The sequence below is a fragment of the Acanthochromis polyacanthus genome, chromosome 6 (genome assembly GCF_021347895.1).
Source record: "Acanthochromis polyacanthus isolate Apoly-LR-REF ecotype Palm Island chromosome 6, KAUST_Apoly_ChrSc, whole genome shotgun sequence".
NCBI classification, from domain to species: Eukaryota; Metazoa; Chordata; class Actinopteri; family Pomacentridae; genus Acanthochromis; species Acanthochromis polyacanthus.
In genome coordinates, this window is record NC_067118.1 from 27,251,788 (window position 1) to 27,272,162 (window position 20,375).

The following is a 20,375-nucleotide window of genomic DNA, read 5'->3' on the forward strand; positions in this document are numbered from 1 at the left end:
TCATTTATTTATTTATACGTTTATTTAATAGGGACAGAACAAGAAGCATTGTAAGGATGAAACCACACATGAAAGTAAATGGATAAAACTGCTGAACAATGCGAGACTGACCCAGAACCTTCAGCAAAAGACAGAAACTGAAAACTTGATGGACACAGTGTGATGTCTCAGTTAGGTGGGAGTCTGAAACAGAACAAGACCAATTTTCAAGTCTTTTTTGTGTACTTCTCTCATGTCATTTAAATGGTAATTATCTAATGAGCTTTGCTAACAAGTAAAAAAAAAGCATAACGTTATTAACTGTGCCAGATTTTTTAAACTGAAGGTTACATAAAAAAGCGTAATATACTGTAGATGAGTTTAAATGTACTTCTATGTAGAGGGCAATGAATATGCAAATGATAAGAGTGAGTCACAAAAAAAATATTATTTTATCACTGTAAAGCCACTATAAACAGTGTAAAGTGTCTGTGATGATGATTGTACAATCTCTGCTTTTAACTGTACAAGTCTAATATAGAAAGAAAGTTACAAATCAAACAAATTCTTAATTGAGTGTACATTTTCATGTGAAAGTTGCATAACAGGTGAGTTGGTGAAATGAATGACTTGTCTCCATCTGCTGGAGAAACATGTCTTCACACCACAGACGGCTACATCTCTGGATCAAACATGTGAGCAAGAAGTTGGTAGATTTGAGTTTTTTTCTTAATCAAACTCTCTAGTCAGTCATGTGACATTTAGATAAACAACAAAGCACTAACAAACCAAGACATTGTCTGAGTTGAGGATTTAAAAGTAGAAACGGTTTCTGTAATCTTATCAGTTACACTCTATGATAAAAGTATTGAATCTTGTTGTAAATTAATCTGTGTCTTAAAGTTGTTAAATATTTATAATTAGAAAAAAAGCCACTTTTGACCAATGCGTGTTATTCACAAATATCTACCTGGAATATTTGTATTTACATGATACCTACTATTCCTCTGTGGCAGACCTAATTTTTACTTTACTTTGTTAATATGACAGCTTTCATTACTATCAACACAAAACATAATTAACAAGTAAATTATTACATTTTAATATTGTTTATGGCAACGAGCAGTATATAAAATAGTTAAAATGACCTCTACTTGGACCAGCATGAAAGTAATTATATTAGAATGACACAATACGTATTATTTTGAAATGTGCCACTCTGGATAATGACTACATTCGGTACTAAACATATTTGATGCTAAAATTTACTTCAGCAAATGTTTCAGTGCACAAATGCAAACTTTCTGAAGTAATGTACAAGACTGAAAAGGAACAAGAGTGCAATCTGATATATTTTGTCACCGGGCTGCTTTAAAATCTTGAGTTGTTTGCACACATACACACGTGGACAAAATTGTTGGTACCCCTCAGTTAAAGAAGGAAAAACCCACAATTCTCACTGAAATCACTTGAAACTCACAAAAGTAACAATAAATAAAAATTTATTGAAAATTAAATAATCAAAAACAGCCATCACTTTTGAATTGTTGATTAACATAATTATTTAAAAAACAAACTAATGAAACAGGCCTGGACAAAAATGATGGTACCTCTATAAAAGATTGAAAACTATTTGACCAGAGTGACATGATTAACTCAGGTGTGTCATTTAATTGACATCACAGGTGTTTCCAAACTCATAATCAGTCAGTCTGCCTATTTAAAGGGAGACAAGTAGTCAGCCCTGCTGTTTGGTGAAAAGGTGTGTACCACACTGAACATGGACAACAGAAAGCGAAGGAGAGAATTGTCCCAGGACATCCGAAAAAAAATTATAGACAAACATCTTAAAGGTAAAGGCTATAAGACCATCTCTAAACAGCTTGAAGTTCCTGTGACAACAGTGGCTCATATTATTCAGAAGTTCAAGACCCACGGGACAGTAGCCAACCTCCCTGGACGTGGTCGCAAGAGGAAAATTGATGACAAATTGAAGAGACGGATCGTTGGAATTGTATCCAAAGAGCCCAGAGCAACCTCCAAAGAAATTAAAGGTGAACTCCAAGGCCAAGGTACATCAGTGTCAGATCGCACCATTCGTCGTTGTTTGAGCCAAAGTGGACTTCATGGGAGACGACCAAGGAGGACACCACTGCTGAAAAAAACTCATAAAAAAGCCAGACTGGAATTTGCAAAAATGCATGTTGACAAGCCACAAAGCTTCTGGGAGAATGTCCTTTGGACAGATGAGACCAAACTGGAGCTTTTTGGTAAGGCACATCAACTCTATGTTCATAGACTCAAAAACCAAGCATACGAAGAAAAGAACACTGTCCCTACGGTGAAACATGGAGGAGGCTCAGTAATGTTTTGGGGCTGCTTTGCTGCATCTGGCACAGGGTGTCTTGAAAGTGTGCAAGGTACGATGAAATCTGAAGACTATCAAGGCATTCTGGAGAGAAATGTGCTGCCCAGTGTCAGAAAGCTTGGTCTCAGTCGCAGGTCATGGGTCTTCCAACAGGACAACGATCCAAAACACACAGCCACAAACACCCAAGAATGGCTGAGAGAAAAGCGTTGGACTATTCTAAAGTGGCCTTCTATGAGCCCAGATCTGAATCCCATTGAACATATGTGGAAGGAGCTGAAACATGCCATTTGGAGAAGACACCCATCAAACCTGAGACAACTGGAGCTGTTTGCTCATGAGGAGCGGGCCAAAATACCTGTTGACAGCTGCAGAACGCTCATTGACAAATACAGAAATCGTTTAATTGCAGTGATTGCCTCAAAAGGTTGTGCAACAAAATATTAAGTTATGGGTACCATCATTTTTGTCCAGCCCTATTTCATTAGTTTGTTTTTTTAAATAATTATGTTAATCAACAATTCAAAAGTAATGGCTGATTTTGATTATTTAATTTTCAATAAATTTTTATTTATTGTTACTTTTGTGCGTTTCAAGTGATTTCAGTGAGAATTGTGGGTTTTTCCTTCTTTAACTGAGGGGTACCAACAATTTTGTCCACGTGTGTATCTGAGATCCGTAAACTTAGAATAAAAAGTATTCCCTCAACTTTATATATTTTATATTCATAATTGGTGGAATGAAACTTTTCCTTCATTACATGCAAATCTGAAGCACTCATACATTACCTGAGTGTGTGTGTATATATATATATATATACTGTATATATATATATGGTCCCACAACACTGATGCTCTGTACAAGAAAGGCCAGAGTCGCCTCCACCTTCTGAGGAGGCTGAGGTCCTTCGGAGTGTGCAGACCTCTACTAAGGACTTTCTACGACACTGTGGTAGCCTCTGCTTTCCTCTACGCTGTCGTCTGCTGGGCCCCGGGCAGCACAGAGCGGGACATGAAGAGACTGAACAAGCTGACCAAGAGGGCCAGCTCTGTCCTGGGCTGCCCACTGGACTCTGATGGATGTGGGTGAGAGGAGGATGTTGACCAAGCTGTCATCCATCATGGACAACAGCTCCCACCCACTGCACTGGACTGTAGTGGAGCTGAGCAGCTCCTTTAGCACAAGACTCAGACACCCTCAGTGCAAGAAGGAGCGCTACCACAGGTCCTTCATCCCCACTGCCATCAGACTGTATAACAGTACTGTGTAGTTGTTATTATGTGCAATATTTATTATCTTGTTCTTGCACTTTCGTGACTTTTGCACTCCTCTGTTTTTTGTTTCTAAGAGCCCTGTAATGTTAAATTTCTCCTTTGTGAGATTAATAAAGTCTATCTTATCTTATAATCTTTTTAGTTCCTCTCTTTAACATCTCAGAAGAAAATACAGCAATTCATTACTGTGTTACTTTTGTCTGACAGCTTTAGCTCCTATTTGCACAGAAAAGATATGAAATGCTAAATTTAACCACTAAACACTATCTTGAAGTGCTGAAACAATCAATCATTCATGTAAAGATGGCAGATATTTCATTGCCTTAGCTTCTTAACTGTGAGGATTTGCCGCTTTTTTTGTAATTTTTTTTTAAAAATTGCAATAATTTGAAGGTTTGTACTGTTGCTTGGGCAAAAAGAGCATTGTGTGGGTGTCACTTTGGCCTCTGGAGATTGTTTTACAAATCAATAAAAATCTGAAAGAAATATAAAATCCCTTGTGATCATAACCCAGTCATCAGTCTTTTCAAAATTCTTAAAAGAGCAACAATAACATCCTGATTTTATATTAATGCAATATAACATGCAGGTTTCACAGCATTTATTTTTCCTTTGCCTTTATTACTTTAAGTACATTTGGCTGATAAGACATATATAAGAAGGAATTTTATGTGTAATGAAGTACTTTTACGGTGTAGTCTCAGTGAATGACCTTATACCCTCTAAAAACTACACAAGCTGGGGGTGAAGGAGGAGTAATAAAACATCATTGTTTAATATTTCTATGTAACGCAGTTTGTTAAGGACACAAGTCAAAATGTTGAGGAACATTTATTCAACAACAGCAAATCAGATCAATGATCCACTTGTTTTCTTCCAGACACACAAATTACCATGCTACAACAGAAACGTTAAGGTTTATACTTTATATGGGCCAAGTGTATGTACAAGCGACCTTAACCATTAAACCATTCCTTGCAAAAATGTTATGGCTACATTACGACACCATACCAGTTAAAATTATAGTCAATCATCATTTTAACATGACAAAGTATGAAATAAATAAAATTCCAAAAACGCATCATATAACCATTTCACTATAGTTACACTATATACTATGTTGTCTTTTTATGGAGTCATTTCCTGATCATTGATCCATTATAGTTTGTTTTTTTTAAACACACAGTGCATTCAACTTAGAACATTTACAGTAGCATTTTTCAGTATCTCAATGAAAAAGCCATGACAGGAACATCTATGTATCATCAAGGGTTACAGGAAACATCATACAAGGGCCACAGAGGTCAACATCCATACCGTTAATAGCAGAGGGTGGGCAACGGGAGCTCACCAATTGTAAACCATTGAAACACATTATTAGCAGTTATGAAACTGTCAAAGTGGCAAAGATGTTCATGGCAATTTATGGCAAAAATGCGTGGCAATATATGCAAATTCAGTGTATGAAAAATCTCTTTAACTCAGAGCTGCCTGTACTGGCTCACACGTTGATATGCCCGACGAGCTTCTTAACTCTACATGGATTCAAAAAAGTCAACGATGATAAACGATCACAGCATTGGACAAAATATCAGCCATCAGACTTCAGTTCAAAACACAGGGACTAAAAATGTAATGAAAACAGTAATCCTCCACGTGGATATTCTGCAGGTCAGCTTCAATTCCCTTCAGTATCTCTGAAGAGTGGCATGTTTTACTTTTAATATATTCGACTGTTGTAAACATGTCACCCTCCGAGGCAGGGCTGGTGCTGCTAGAGATCTGTTAGTTCTGCCTTTTAGCAGCCCTGATCAGAGCCAGCTGGATTACCTGCAGCTCCTTGGCTTCACGTTGCACAAAAAAACACAAACATGATCAAATAAATGTCTTTCAGTCTAAATGGGTTGTGAACAGTTTTGCCGTTAGTATTTATTTTAGGGAAAACAAAGAAAAAGCAGCTGCAATTCAGCATGATTCCAAAGGTGTAGACGCTTCACCAAACAAGGAAAAAGGACAAAAGCTCCACTACAAATGAAGACTATATAATTTAAATGTCATTGAAATTATGCATCGAATCTAAATCTTTAGCTGCTGCTGAGACAAAACAATAATGAGATGCACCTGATCAGGTGCACAACTATATCATGTTTGATTTTCAATGAAATAATCACTGTAAAAGTTGCCTTAAAATGAACCACAGCCTGTTCAGTGCAGCAGGAAAGACGTGGAAATCGGTCTACGTCCTGCAATAATGAGCTTTCTAGAGGGAAGCAGAGTCAATACTCATAAATAACTAAAAGGAGAGATGTTACATCGGGAGGCATTTATGACAAAACTGTCTGCAAATAAAGCTTTGTGCCTTTACAACCTCATGATACACATAAAAAACACTCAGGGGAGCACACTAAAGACAAACAAACACAGTGCCAAAGACGTACTGTGGGTCTGACGACGGCAGGTGACTTTTTCAACTCAGAAAACACTGATTGCGAATCAGACGTGTAAATGTGTGTGACAACTCAGTTCTTGTAGGTTTTAATGATGGCACCGACCACCTAAGCCAACAAACGCACGTCTCCAACTTGCACCTCCCTGAGCCACGGCTCTCCGTTTACTTTAGTGTAATTTATCTCGTAAACTTCACCTCCTCCTCCTCCTCCTCTTCCTGGTGAGCTCATCTGAACAAACTGCAAATACATTACGAGTCTTGCAAAGTAAAAACGTCGGAAAAGGTTAAAGAAAATCTGGATGTTTTCTTAACAGTGCATGCTACACCATGATGCAAAATGTGGGGAAGGGGGCAGGAGGGTAGGCGACCTGTGTGGTTAAAGGCTAAGAAATACAAAAGAAGTAATAAAAGGGAAACAATTTAGCTGTTTCTCTTTTCTTCTCATACTGGGGGGGTGGGGAAGAGGGATGCGTAGCGGACTAATCGGGGACGGGTGGAAGGGATGTGACTTCATTAGTTCCTTTCATGGGCCATGCTTACTAGTCCCTCTCCTCCGCATGGCTCTTCTCTTTCTGGAGTGGAAAGACGGATCGCCCCTTTCGTTCATCTCGCTGAGGTGGAGCAGGGAAGCAGGCAGGACCGCAGGCCAGGATCGACAGGGAGGCGGGGGGGTTAGTTGAAGCCGGTGTCAGTGTGGTAGGAGTGGTGCCCGTCCGATGTGAGCTGGGTTGTCTCTGTTGCCGACGGCTGCAGCACTATGGGGTCACCACCGGCCTCTGCGAGACAAACAGAGATGATATCCCAAGTGCTCATCCGGGCGGCGACCCTTCAAAAAACACACGGTGTGAAACTCAACTTACTCCGCCTCACCTCTCTCATCAGATTGCAGCTGAGCCTCCAGGTCCTCGGGGGACACGTAAAAGTCCTGGTCCTGGCCTTCCCGAGGCCGTGGTTTACATCTTCCACAGCAGCAGTTACAGCAGCAGCACAGGCAGCAACAGAAGTAGCAGCCGGTGGCCAGGCCGCAGAATACAAACAGAGCCTGCAGGAAGGCACAACCACAGGAGAACAAAAATATAAGAGGTGCAACAAGAGACAACAGAGTGAACAGTAACTGGTCCAGATGTTCTCCTGTCTTACCTTTGCCCACCAGCTTGAAAGGACAAAGTAAGTGTTAACATTCTCCTCTCCAAACTGCTCAGCCACATACAGTCCCAGAGAGCCATATTTATCGTAAATATTACGCTTTGTGGGGTCGTTCAGGATGGCGTGGGCGTTGTTTATCTCCTTGAACTTATCTGCAGCCTCTGGATTGTCAGGATTCTTGTCAGGGTGGAACTTTAACGCCAGTTTCCTGCGCAGACGAAGGCAGAAAATGACAATGAGACACCAAGAATCACAGCAACAGTGGAGGTGACTGAACCTCTGATTGAAGCCTCACCTGTAGGATCTCTTGATATCATCCGACGTGGCCACCTTCTCAACTCCCAACACATGGTAGAGAGACTCCCCAGCGGTGGACAGAGAGCGCTGCCTCTGCTGCTCAGCCATGATGCCTCACGTCCACAGACTGGACACACAAACAGGGTAATAAATTCACTTCCTGGGCTGCATGTTAATCATGACATACATGCTGAGAATGCCTCCATCTAGAGTGAGGCCTGTGTGACTGAGTGCTCCTGCTGCAGGCATCAGCTGGCCCACTGCTGTCTACATCAAATAAAACTGTCCTGTACATGCAATCTGGAAAGAATCAGCTCTGAAGGGCCACAAAAGCTGGATTTTATGCATTTCCCTGCAGTTATCTAATTATTCGTACAGAGTTGCACCAGTGAAATAAATTCCCTTCATTGATTCTAGTGAAACTGTGACATCTTGGCAGGACCACTGATGCTTTTGCTGCTTTAAGTAAATCAACACACGGACAAAGAAGCTGCAACCGAGCAGGATTTATCAAAAGGATTCTGCAAGTGAAAAAAGGTAAAGCCACTCTTAAGAACATAGCTGCCTCCAAATGGGTGTCATCTCGACACAGATGAAAAGCCTCTGGTCTATTTGAAGCCATCTCATTTCAACATTTTCACCAAAACGCTGTCAAATTTTCCTTCGACACGAATCGCATCCAGCTGTAAAAGGTCTATAGGACGGATTAGAGTCTGAGAAAACGATGCTGGGAGCGTAATCTCCGTGCAAGCATCATCATCATCATCACCAGCAGCAGCTCTGCTATAGCGCACAGCATCCATGTTGGTTTGCTTCCCGGCCTGTTCTTGATGCAAGCACAGGGATGGATCGTGAGCGGTAATTTTCAAGGGCAGAGGCCGGAGTGTGGAGGAAGAGGCCGCGGGTGGGGGGAGACGCAGGAGCGGACTCACCTTTCAGTTTCCTCCGATGCGCTGCAAAACTGACGAGCCCAGCAGGTTGTGATTGGAGACAGTGTAGCGTGACTATGGCCGCATCTCGCACGTCCCCGGACCCTCTCTGGCTCCCACCACTCAGTCGCGGACAGCTGCAGCACTGCGCAGACTCCGCCCACAGCACCCCGTGGCGACCCGACGTGCGCGTGCACCGGTGACGAAGAGGATGCTGGAAGGAAGGAAGGTGTGAAGCTGGAGACCTGAAGGAGGCTCCGGTTTGTTTCTACAACCACATAAACGGTGATGTTATTGCAACCCGACGCTCAGTGTTGATTAATTAGACCTAAAACGACAAAAATACACTCCAACGTTCATATTTCTACTTTAATTTCAAGGCCACAGCCACAAGCTCCCCATTAGCTTAGCTTGGCAGCCACCTAGCCTAGCTTAGCTAAGCAGCCACTTAGTTTAGCTTATGCCTAAATTGTTTTACATGCTCGAACCAAACCATTTGTTTTAACTGATTGAAATAGCTGTGTTTGTATCCCAGTTTACATAAAAAAAATAAATAAAATAACTACTCCTGCCATTCCAAAAGCCCCCTACAAATATCTAATCTCCTGGCTTTACAAGTAAATTAAAAATTTAATTCAATTCAGTGCAGTTTTATTCAAGTAACACCTATTCACAACATTTACACAGCATTTACAGCATAAACCTGGTTGATTTAACTCGATTTTAAACCTATGGAAGGCCAAATGCAGGTTTTAGTACAGACAAACCTGATGAAGGTCTAGTACCGAAACGTCACTACTACAATAAAGGATATATTGCAAGTTGGACAGTGTGCGGGGGCCTCTTTTTGCAATCCTCGAAGTACAGCCATGGCCATAAGTTTGGACACAAGTACCATGACGCTTGTGAATCTTAGAAAATACCACAAAATTGTCACTTACAATACAGTACACAACTCCTGAGAACTATATTAAGTTTCATATTTAAAAAAAATATCAAAAGAGTTTGGTGTCATTTTGTTATTCTTACCAAATTCGGTTGAGAAAGTACTGCATTTTTTTGTTATTTTCTTCTAATATTATGTTTTGGGAACAAAGTTGTTCCAATTGTTGGAATTTATTGATAATATTATATCCCTTGTTGATTTGTTGACTAATTAAACTGGTGCTGTCAAAAAATATTAGTTATGTTCTGTAATAGACATCAAAACAGACATAGTAAGTCATGCTGTGTCCAAACTTATGGCCATGGCTGTAGCTGACTACTTTGTGTTTAGTTCTGCTGTCTGCATTGGCAGCATTATACTGGAGCGTTAATTAAAAATTTAACCCTCACACAAAGGTTCAGTGATGTCTAATCCGAATTGATAATCGTAATTAGGAAGGTAATTTGTCAGAGGATATAATATTGTAGGGACTGTAATATTCAAATTAGTCAATTAAATTTGCAGAAATAATACACCTTATTGTTTAATTTAATAAGGTTTAATTAGTTGGCTAAATCTGCATAATTAATAATATTTTCTTAACCTTATTGTTGCTAGGTAACCTTTTTTCCCCATTGGAGAACACTTAGGCTCAAGAACTGTTGTTTTAAAATTTGCTGTATAAATAATGGGACTTGCCTTCTGGGTGTCCAGCATTGTCTGAGTGAACACAAAAGGCTTTGTAAAACCACACATCCCAGCCTTTTACAAATTAAAATGTTTGTGAACATTGATTTGGCAGGTGAATACACACCTGTACAAACATCTTGACTTTTCAGAGCATTAGAGTTCTCTGTCAGCTTCAGATTTTAGACACGAACTAATTTATCTGATTCAAAAACATAACTGTCTGCAAAATAGTGAAATGATCTCCACCAGCTAAACTGTGTGTCGAATTAAAATGCTGTTTCCATTTGTGTGAGGACGACTCCTACTTTCCAGAGCTTAGCTGTAATACTTGAGTAATTTCACTCCCCTAAACTGACCACGGTTTAAACAGCAACGTGAGCACCAGCCGCTTCCACAGCTGATGTCTCAGTGATTCTGCTTCAAGGTGTTGTTGTGGACAAGTCAAGTAAAGAGTCTTTATTGTCATTATTAGTTTTCATCAGTCACATAATGAAATTTTGTTGCTAATACTGGCTTAAAAGTCAACATTAAAAGACGTGGACAGTGAAACATCCATCCATTCTCTATACACCGCTTAATCCTCATTATGGTTGCGGAGGGGCTGGAGTCTATCCCAGCTGACTTGGGGTGAAGGCAGGCGACACCCGGGACAGGTCACTAGTCTGTCACGGGGCTACATCTAGAGACATAAAATCACACTCACATTCACACCTATGGGTAATTTAGAATAATTAATTAACCTCAGCATATTTTTGGACTGTGGGAGGAAGCCGGAGTACCTGGACAAAACCTACGCATGCACAAGGAGAACATGCAAACTCCATGCAGAAAGATCCTGGGAAGGCTGGAATCTTCTAGCTGCAAGGTGAAAGTGCTAACCAGCACACAAAAATAGTAAAAATACATTACAAGTAAGAAAAAATATATACATGTAGCTGGCTGATTAAAGTTCATCAGTGCAAGGTGCAGTGTCAGTTCCATGTCGTCTCAAGCTTTTTAAAGTGAGTGTGCATGAGGTTGTATAGAGTTTGCAGCTCTGGGGAAAAAGCTTATCCTCAATCTGGTGGTTTGAGTTCTTATTGACCTGTACCTTCTTTCTAAGGACAGAGGCACAAACAGCTTGTTACCAGGGTGGGTTGAGACTGCAACTATGCTGCCAGCTTTTCTCTGGAGGCGACCAGCATAGACAGAGTCCAGCTTTGGCAGAGGGGATCCCACAATCCCATGAACTGTGTTTACCACCCTGGCCAAGTCCTTCCTGTCCTGTCCTGTGCAGCTGCCACACCAATCACCATATCTAGACAAAGAATGCCTGTCTGAGCCTCCTGAGGAAATAAAGTCTTTGCTGGGCTTTTTAAAAAAAAATTTATTTACCAGGTTAGAGGTGTTGAGGGTCCATGTGAGGTCAGTGGTGATGTGGATGCCCAGGAACTTGATGTTATCAACTTGCTCTACATCCTCTCCGTGTATGAGGAGAGGAGCATGGGCCCTCTTTCTAGATCTCCTGTAGTCCACAATGACCTCCTTGGTTTTCCTAGTATTCAGGTCCAGTTTGTTGTCTCGGTCAGGTGCTGGACCTCCTCCCTGCCGTGAGTCTCATCATTGTCTGATAGAAGACCCACCACGGTTGTGTCATCTGCAAACTTCACAATGGTACAGTATTTGACGTCTGGATGGCAGTGCAGTCATGTGTGAACAGCAGGCGGCGCCGTTGTTTAAAGAATGACATTTGAACACCTTCTGGAGCCCCCTCTTACTTCTTTCTTAGTACTTAAACAGTGTTTGTGTGTCTGTGTGCAGACTGTGGCTCTTCATTTCATGCCTGAACTTTATCTGAATGTGACTCCACAGTTACCCATAATCCTGTTCTTCTTCTCTCCCCTTCATTTACAACAAAGTGCTGCAGCAGCTATCACATAGAAACATGAGAAGCTGCTGTGGACTTAATTTACTCCACTGATGTTCATTTTAGCACTCAAATTAAACGAGCCTTTGTTCATTTATAATACAGAAAGTCGCGTGTTTAGTTGAGGAGATGCTGAGTGAACACTTATGCCATGAAAGCAAAGTTTTTTTCCTTCGCGCTTTCGGCAAGAGCTGCTCAAAAAAGGAAACTTTGGATTTGTTGGGTTTCTTTGTATAGTTTGTAAGGTCCACACATTACTTAGATTTTAAAGCCGGCAGCTGACGTAGTGTTCACTTGTTGTCATAGTTACAGTGATGCCGCGCCGCTATCTCACAATCTTACAGAAATCTTTAACAAATCCATGGATTCAGACTATAAACCATGTCACTGCCAAAATCTAATCAGGTGGTCCTTGTGTCATTTCTGACCTTCCCTGAATATTTCATCTAAATCTTTGAGTAATATTGCACACAGACAGACAAACATACGCTGATCATCACATAACATTGTTATATTATTACTCTGCCGTATTCCTTGGCAGAGTATTAATGTGGACTGTGTTGCCACACTTTCACTTTACTACACTCTTCTATGATCCTGATCTGCCCTAGTGACTCATCAGTGTAAGAATATTTTTATCTTAGTTCTAACACTTCAGCAGTATTCTTGTAAAATTAATATTACCCTTTCTTAGCAGAAAGACAGTCCTGTTTGTGTCAAAACTGGTACAGGAATGATAGTGGTGACTTTACCTTTTTTTTGGTATATTTCGTGTTACTAGAGGCATGTTTTGGAGTCATCAGTAGCCAGAACGATGCTAACTAACCTGTGATGTGAAATGTTTGCGTATAGAGAGAGAAGTTGGGCTCACAGGACACAGGATTAGATTACTACTAACAAAAATAAGACTTCCATAAAGCGGGGAGGGGAGGAGAAATGAAAGTGAAAGTATTCAGTCTTTCAGGTCAGACATCATATTAGGAGGACAGAGAAGAAGGATGGAAGCTAAAGGCTGAGGCAGGGTGAGTGTGAATGCCCTCTTATTTCACTGTCAGTGCCTCCCCTGTGGAGTGTAGAGAGGAGAGTGTGTCAGTTTGATTCATCTGTGGATACAAAGTTGTGATGGGTTGATGAATGCACATCCCAAAAAACTGAATATAGAGTCAGAGAAAGCTAGAAACCTGATCTGTTTTTGTGTGTGGTTCTTCTTCTCACTTGTTTGCAACTCAAACATATCAGTTCTTCTTGTGTTCTGGGCCCTTTATAAGCACTTTACCCTGCTGACAGGGAGAAACCTGGTTACAGCACAAATCAGATCAGTTGTTTACATGAACTGCAGTAATATAATACTCAAAAGAATGAGTAAATATGAACTGGTCCCTCAAGTACTCCACTGGGAATGATATGAAATGATATGTTGCTTTTTGTCTTTTCCTCGAGAGGCCTCAAAGGGAAAATAATTTGATCCGTGGCAGCTGTGTGTAGAAAGTCCCTGTAAAAATAGACCAGCATTAAACCAGAGTAATTTGTGATTCTCTGGTCTCAGCTCTGATGTCCAACCCCTCCCATCTGACAGAGCTGGACCTGAGTAGAAACAAGCTGCAGGACTCAGAGGTGAAGCAGCTCTGTGGTTTTGTGTAGAGTCCACATTGCAGACTGGAAACTTTGAGGTCAGTTATCTGACTGTTTTTATCTTGTGGGTTTAATGAGAAACTGATGCTGTTCATGCTGAACTTCCATCCATGAAGGATGTACATTTCCTGTTGTTCAAATTTCACGTGTGGTCACAGAAGATGAGTGTTAGTTGGAGAAACTACAGAAAATATCGAGCGTCAGTTGTTAAAGTAAATACATGTTTTAATTTGTGCTAAAAAGTCACATCTGGATACAAAAGGTCCTCTGAACTCAGATTTATTTTCTGACTGAATATCTTTGGTTCTTGTTAAGTTCAGTGGGATTTCGCTGATCATGGCTGATCACTGATATTGATCCTACAGTCACACGCCCACACACACACACAAGTTATTGATCTGTGTTAATGTGAATGTTGCGCTAACATTTAGATGATGTGTGTAGAAGGTTGACATGATGATAATTCACAATAACAGAAGGACAAAGCCAATCTGCTCATTGATTAGGAAGCAGTAATGCTGACCTGCACATTCAAAACCTGAACACACCTGATTGGATCATCAATGATTTTGTTCTTTATTCAGACTGAGCTGCTGTCAGAAAACAGCTGTGGTTCTCAGGTCCAACCCCTCCCATCCGAAACATCTGGACCTGAGTAACAACGAGCTGCAGGATTCAGGAGTGAAACATTTTTGTGGTTTTCTGGAGAATCCACACTGCAGACTCTGAGGTCAGACACCATGTTTTAATTGTGTGCTGAGATGAATATGATGTGAAAGTTGTGGTAACACTGAACTGCAGACAGCAGAAAGCTGTACCACGAAGCAAGTTTAACATGTCTTTCTGTCTCATGACTTCATGAGTCTCAGCACGCTAGTTTTACTGTAGAATGCAGTGAAATGTACAGAGGAAACACATTTGATGCTGACGGTATTTGGAGGGTGTGAGCTTGTAGTTCAGTGTGTTCACTCAACATGCTAACATAAAACAGCTGATCAAGTGAGTCTCTGGAAGCACTCATTTATCTCCTTTGTTCTTTCTTCTTCTCTCTGCAGATGGTAAACAGGAGAGCGTATGCACTGAGAGGATGAGCTGTGTCCTGATGATCCACAGGTTGAAGCAGCAGCAGCTTGTATGTAGACAAGCTCTGACTGGTCCATGGTACTGGGAGGTGGAGGGGAGAGCTTCATGCAACAGTGGCTGAAAGAGGAATCAGAATAAGTAGAGAGTCTCAGAGCTGCCAGTGACAAAGTGGAGTCCAATATCATCTCTGTGTTCGTCTGCATGCGTTTCTGGAGACACTCATGCACTCATGGTCTCTTTTCCATTCATGTTCTGAACTCAAATCGACTGCAGGTTAATCCTGTTTATCTCTACATCCCTGTCAGTTCACACTAAAATGGCCTTCAGGCTGAACCAATGTAGTCATTCAGTACTGTATTGTTTTGTACTGCAGCTCCATCCTGTGGAATTATGGTGTCCTGCAGTTAATTCCCACATTAAATTAAAAGTTTGAATGAAAAAGCAACTTACAAGTAACACTGTGTGAAGATATAGGCAATGCTAGCAGTCATTGTTGTCAATGACATACACGTGTCCAAAAAAGCTTGTTGTTGTATATTATATGGAAAAGAAGTAAGCAGGATGCTCATTCACACATTTAGCTGACACACTCAATGGTCATCATATTAAGGAAAAAGATGGCATGTCTTTAAAGAGCATTAGTTAAAATAGCCCATGTGGTGCTTGTTATGAACTTGAAGGTTTCAACTAAAAGCTAGATAGACTCCCAGCTTCACACATGCTGGACCCAGAAATTAATCCTGGTACACCATGCTAAAGGACATCTCAATTCCTTGAATGCATATGGAGGACTGAGGACCAAGGTGCTGCTGGAGGAGCTCTGAGTGAAGATGCACAAGTGCATCTTCACTTGCACTGGACATGCACTGGAATCCACAAACCAAGACTGGAGCATAACAGATTTTTTATATTTTTAGCACTCTTTAGCTGAATAAAAATTAAAAATGAATGAAAACTGTACACTGCCATCACATTTGTCCACACTGTGAACTGAATTAAAAGTAAATATATACTGAAGGTTTGTCATGAACACTGTTCTGCCTATCTGACAGACATCATAAAACACAGTAGTATGTTATAAAACCACAAAAAGAAAACAAGGGCCAAGTGATGCAACTGTGTCACGTAAGAACAGCTCTGAGGTGAGGACATCTGATTTTGCTTAATACCTGTTGCCTCAACTCCTCTCTCTTTGCATCACCTCCTCGTCTCCTCAACTTGACTTACTGGTGTGAGGGACGAAGATGTAAGGAAAGGAGTCAAGGAAAGAAATCAAGGATGTACAGAAGTGAAATGACAAAAGGCTAATACCGGTAACTTATTCTTGGGGGGGGGGGGGGGGGGCAGCAGCTCATTGGTTCTTAAAGCAAAATAGCCTGTTTAAAGCAGCCCTAAAACCAGAGGTTATACAGTTAAGGTGAAATGAACCATCTTTGCTGGAAAGGCACACTGTGGGAGCACATGAGACTGATTCATTTGCTGATAATGGACACAATATGGGGTCTTGAAACATTTTACAATAATTACCTGTATTGTGTCCAGCTCACTAATGTTTGTCAAGATTCTGTGTGTTGTTCCACATAATGATTGTAGGACATCACCAGCAGGAGAAAACTCGCTGTTGACAGCTGTTAAAACCGCGTACGTGTGAACTTACTGATTCTGATGCTTCAGTCGCTGCACTGACCGTAACTGTTCCTCGGCAACCGTGACGTCACATTCTCGACCAATCACAGACCTCGCAGGACCGACGCTCCTATCGCGAGGTTATCACATTAGCTTGGTGAGTTAGCTAGCCTCGAAAAGCTTGGTCTTGTGGACGCCGTTTTCTGTTTTTTTATTCTTCTTTCGGCGCTCAGAGGGTTGCGCATTGGTACCTGATAACCCCCTTCTCACGCCTGCTGGAGAGGATAATCGCCGGACCTTGTGTTTGCACGGTAAGTTGTGTAAACGCGCGGTTTGCTAACTAGCCCGGGCTGTTGCTCAGGAGGAAATGGGTTTGTTTTGGAAGCCACGGACAATTTCTCAGATCATTTTTTCTGCAACGCTTGCACACGTTTGGATGCTATTTAAGTAGCAGAGGTACTGTGGTGTTAATTTAACATTTTTGTCTGAATTGTGTGTTCCTCTTTTGTGCATTCAATTCTTAATATCTGTCTGTGTACGGTTGTAACGCTGTAGATACAAAGTGTGACCAAGCTGTGTCAGTCTTGCTCACATTTCGCTGTTTCCAACGATTTTCCTACTTCTCAGGATCCCAATGATGAGTTATGCTGAAAAGCCAGAGGACATCACAAAAGAAGAGTGGATGGATAAATTAAACAACGTTCACATACAGAGGGCAGACATGAATCGGCTCATTATGAATTACCTGGTGACAGGTGAGGCCTCAGCATGAAAACAGTGGCTGTTTAGCTCAATATACAGTCTGTATTACAATACTGTTGTTCATGTCTTTGTTTTTTTTCCCACCTACCTCATGTATATTAAGTGTCCATAACCCTGTATTTATTGCTAATATCTGTATTTATGCAGTAACGTTTCATTCACTTTGATTTTGCTTTAAACATGCTATTTTACACATATCTATGCTTGTACGTTAACAAAGTCTTTGTAACCTGTGACCCTTGTTTACATGCACCTGTTTTATTTTGTGTGAGTTTTCGGAAAGCAAGGAAATCCGATTTTATCTGTGTCTGTTTTACATGTTTGAAGAGGGTTTCAAAGAGGCAGCGGAGAAGTTTCGGATGGAGTCTGGTATCGAACCGAGTGTGGACCTGGACTCTTTGGATGAAAGGATAAAGATTAGAGAGATGATCCTGAAAGGCCAGATACAGGAAGCTATTGCACTCATCAACAGCCTACACCCAGAGCTGCTTGACACCAATCGATACTTATATTTTCACCTGCAGGTACGTTTGCATGTTTGAATTCTGATGCCTAATTATGAAGGGTAAGTCTGAGAGTTATCAGAGGTGAATTTTATACCTTTTGAAAATTATGGTCAAGCAGTGAGAGTGGTGTATTGGGCAATGGTAAAATGTGAATAAACATTTAACCCTTTATTTATAACCCAGACTGCCATCGTCCATGACAAGATTATGTTCTTCTGTGGTTAAAGAGGAAATTATTGTGATATTAGATGAAGCTTTACAAGACAAAACTTGAACTTGTGCTTAATTTCCTCCCCTGCAGCAGCAGCATTTGATCGAATTAATCAGGCTAAGAGAGACTGAGTCAGCGCTGGAGTTCGCTCAGACACAGCTGGCGGAGCAGGGGGAGGAGAGCCGAGAGTGTCTGACAGAGATGGAGCGAACATTAGCCCTCCTGGCCTTTGACAACCCAGAAGAGTCACCTTTTGGAGACCTGCTCAACATGATGCAGCGGCAAAAGGTAGGCTCATCGTGTATTTGTTTCACATCAGTATTACACAGTAACATTTAAAAATTATTCAGATGTAGGTAGGTAGGTATGTGGGTGGATCATTGCAAAAAATGTAACCAAAAAATAAGTTATTTTAGTGATATCATTGTGCTTTTAGTCCTGTTTGTGTCTGAGTTTTGGTGTGTTTTGGTCTGTATTGTGCATTTTAAAAACTGTTTATTTATGTTTCTGATAGTCACATGTAATAACTAATTGGGAGCATTTTAGTATTTGCAGAACTTGTGTAAACATATTGTGCAAAATTCCACTCCATATTGAGTATAAAGTTTATGAACTACACTTCAGACTGGTGTTTCTACAGCTGTCTCATATGAATGGGTCCAGTGTGGTAGACCCATCTCATTGCTCCTGGTTCTTTTGGCAGATCTGTGTCAAAGACTTTCTGAAAGCAATAAGAACACAGTGAGTGTAGGTGATAAATATTTCACTATGAAATTTGTTAACTTATTTTGACTCTCGCTCATGTCTTGATGCACAGGTGTGGAGTGAGGTGAACCAAGCTGTGCTGGACTATGAAAACAGGGAGTCAACGCCCAAACTGGCTAAACTCCTGAAGTTGCTGCTGTGGGCTCAGAATGAGCTGGACCAGAAGAAGGTCAAATATCCCAAAATGACTGACCTTAGCACGGGCACCATCGAGGATCCCAAGTGAACAAAACCGACAAAAACAACCACCTTCCACGTCCCCTTAATTTATGATCAGTCAGTGACTGTGTGACAACCAGGTAACATATATGTATAAACAAATGCTACGTTGTTTTTTCGTTTTCCATCCATGAGAGGTAAGACTCAACTCATTGTGCAAACTGTAAATTGCTGTATTTGCAAAGTGACAGAAATTATTTAGTTTAAATACTGATCCTGGATTTTTAGATAGATGTTGGAGATGACAAATTCCAATAGCTATTTTATATTTTGTGTTTTGGAAGCGTCAGCGGGTAGTATTATTTATTGTGACCATTTGCCCCACCGAGACTTTACTTTGCCAGACAAGAGAGTTGATGGTGTGAATGAACAATGTCAACATTGAGTGTGGGGCCAAAGTCTTGGCTCTCCGTGGTGGAGGGGAGTACGGTGAAACGGCAAGATATAAATGCCCTCTTTTACTGAAGATATGTTTAGATTGAGACTGCAGGAGTGTAGATTGTTTTAAATCAGAAATAAGTTTAAAGTCTAAATTTCATTAAAAAAAAGTGTCACTATTTTTCAAATAAATGGAAAGCTACACTTTATTAATGTAATATAATTTCAATTAATGTAATATTTTATTTACTATGGTGTTTGGCAATTTGCTATAAAATCAGCCACATGCTTTTTACACCTTGAAATTTGATTGTACCTTTACAGTATATTATGGCATGAACTGCCTTGTAAATTCATCCATTTTACATGTATTTAGGAAGGTGAAATGTGTCCAGATTGATGGGTTGGAATCAGAGAGGGCTTTCTTACTAAGTTGAGCCTACTAGGCCTTTTCTGAGCTCCACAGTATGCACTGCCTCCGACATGTTGCAAAAGGTTATGTGCTTCTAAGCTACAGATGTTTTGAGGTTCAGTTCTGCCAGTCCTGTTGATGGATGCAGGATTTATTTGCTGCTTGAGAGAAAGTGCTGCTTCAAGAGATATTAAAGAATGACAGTGCTGTCTAGTTTTAACTCTCATATTTGAAATGACATCAGACCGGAACAGACTCTTGTGTCCAGTGACTTTGTTATAATAATAAATCATGATCCAAAGCTGATAAATTTAGAATCTGGACAGGTATTTTGAAGAGTGCTGTCATTTTCCCACTTTTTGAAGTATTTTCCTGTTACCTGCATGTAAGTGTAACTTTTTTTTTTCAATGGGGGAAAGGCACTTGTGCGTGTTTATTTTGTTTGGTTTGTTTATTTTTATATATACACATATATAAAAAACAAACTTGCTGCTAGTTGTCCATCCTTAATTTCTTTTAAGGTTGTATCATCTTTATAGATATTGGCAAATACTGAGAATCAGACAACTCACATCCCTTTTATTATTCCACATTTTTAAGATCAGATTTGCAATTATTAAAATAAACAAAACTTTTGTGAACCATAATGAGTTGTTTTTTTCTATATCTGGGAGTGTACATGTTTGCAAATATATAAGGACAAACTGAATCCTATTTACTACGCATTAGAGGGATACTTATAAAGATTGTCTCAAGCTTTTGATTGACCTTGTTGATAGTTTAAAAGTAAAATAATGAGAAGCAACAACATTTCTGTC

The 20,375-nt window shown here is 40.5% G+C and overlaps 2 protein-coding genes and 1 long non-coding RNA gene across 6 annotated transcripts; 2 read left to right on the top strand and 1 right to left on the bottom strand.

The window, feature by feature from the left end:
- Positions 1 to 4,436: 4,436 nt before the first annotated feature.
- Positions 4,437 to 8,587, bottom strand: dnajc5aa (DnaJ (Hsp40) homolog, subfamily C, member 5aa). Of its 2 annotated transcripts, none has more exons than XM_022187915.2 (5): positions 8,446 to 8,587; positions 7,512 to 7,640; positions 7,211 to 7,424; positions 6,931 to 7,112; positions 4,437 to 6,846 (listed from the first exon to the last, which is right to left on the bottom strand). In XM_022187915.2, the coding sequence occupies exons 2-5, from the start codon at positions 7,619 to 7,621 to the stop codon at positions 6,834 to 6,836; spliced, it is 519 nt and encodes a 172-aa protein (XP_022043607.1). In that variant the 5' UTR covers positions 7,622 to 7,640; positions 8,446 to 8,587; the 3' UTR covers positions 4,437 to 6,833. The 2 variants fall into 2 exon arrangements, with proteins under 2 accessions (XP_022043607.1, XP_022043600.1); XM_022187908.2 differs by having other exon boundaries at positions 6,941 to 7,112; positions 8,446 to 8,586.
- Positions 8,588 to 8,606: 19 nt separating this feature from the next.
- On the top strand, positions 8,607 to 15,695 carry LOC127534425 (uncharacterized). Of its 2 annotated transcripts, XR_007942600.1 has the most exons (3): positions 8,607 to 8,727; positions 14,180 to 14,325; positions 14,651 to 15,695. It is a non-coding gene; the product is annotated as an uncharacterized LOC127534425 (long non-coding RNA). The 2 variants fall into 2 exon arrangements; XR_007942599.1 differs by having other exon boundaries at positions 8,721 to 14,325.
- A 756-nt stretch (positions 15,696 to 16,451) lies between these two features.
- LOC110946351 (glucose-induced degradation protein 8-B homolog) lies at positions 16,452 to 20,204 on the top strand. Of its 2 annotated transcripts, none has more exons than XM_022187897.2 (5): positions 16,452 to 16,615; positions 16,932 to 17,059; positions 17,394 to 17,590; positions 17,874 to 18,071; positions 18,601 to 20,204. In XM_022187897.2, the coding sequence occupies exons 2-5, from the start codon at positions 16,939 to 16,941 to the stop codon at positions 18,772 to 18,774; spliced, it is 690 nt and encodes a 229-aa protein (XP_022043589.1). In that variant the 5' UTR covers positions 16,452 to 16,615; positions 16,932 to 16,938; the 3' UTR covers positions 18,775 to 20,204. The 2 variants fall into 2 exon arrangements, with proteins under 2 accessions (XP_022043589.1, XP_051805515.1); XM_051949555.1 differs by lacking the exon at positions 16,452 to 16,615 and adding an exon at positions 16,643 to 16,760.
- The last annotated feature ends 171 nt before the right edge of the window (positions 20,205 to 20,375 follow it).

Excerpts from the sequence above, each read along its gene's own strand:
- LOC110946351 (XM_022187897.2), top strand. The coding sequence starts at position 16,939 with ATGATGAGTTATGCTGAAAAGCCAGAGGACATCACAAAAGAAGAGTGG. Across the intron at positions 17,060-17,393 it reads TATGAATTACCTGGTGACAG|AGGGTTTCAAAGAGGCAGCG; the intron begins GTGAGGCCTCAG and ends ACATGTTTGAAG. Across the intron at positions 17,591-17,873 it reads ACTTATATTTTCACCTGCAG|CAGCAGCATTTGATCGAATT; the intron begins GTACGTTTGCAT and ends CCTCCCCTGCAG.
- dnajc5aa (XM_022187908.2), bottom strand. The coding sequence starts at position 7,621 with ATGGCTGAGCAGCAGAGGCAGCGCTCTCTGTCCACCGCTGGGGAGTCT. Across the intron at positions 7,113-7,210 it reads TTTCAAGCTGGTGGGCAAAG|GCTCTGTTTGTATTCTGCGG; the intron begins GTAAGACAGGAG and ends GCCTTCCTGCAG. Across the intron at positions 6,847-6,940 it reads GCTGCAATCTGATGAGAGAG|AGGCCGGTGGTGACCCCATA; the intron begins GTGAGGCGGAGT and ends TTTGTCTCGCAG.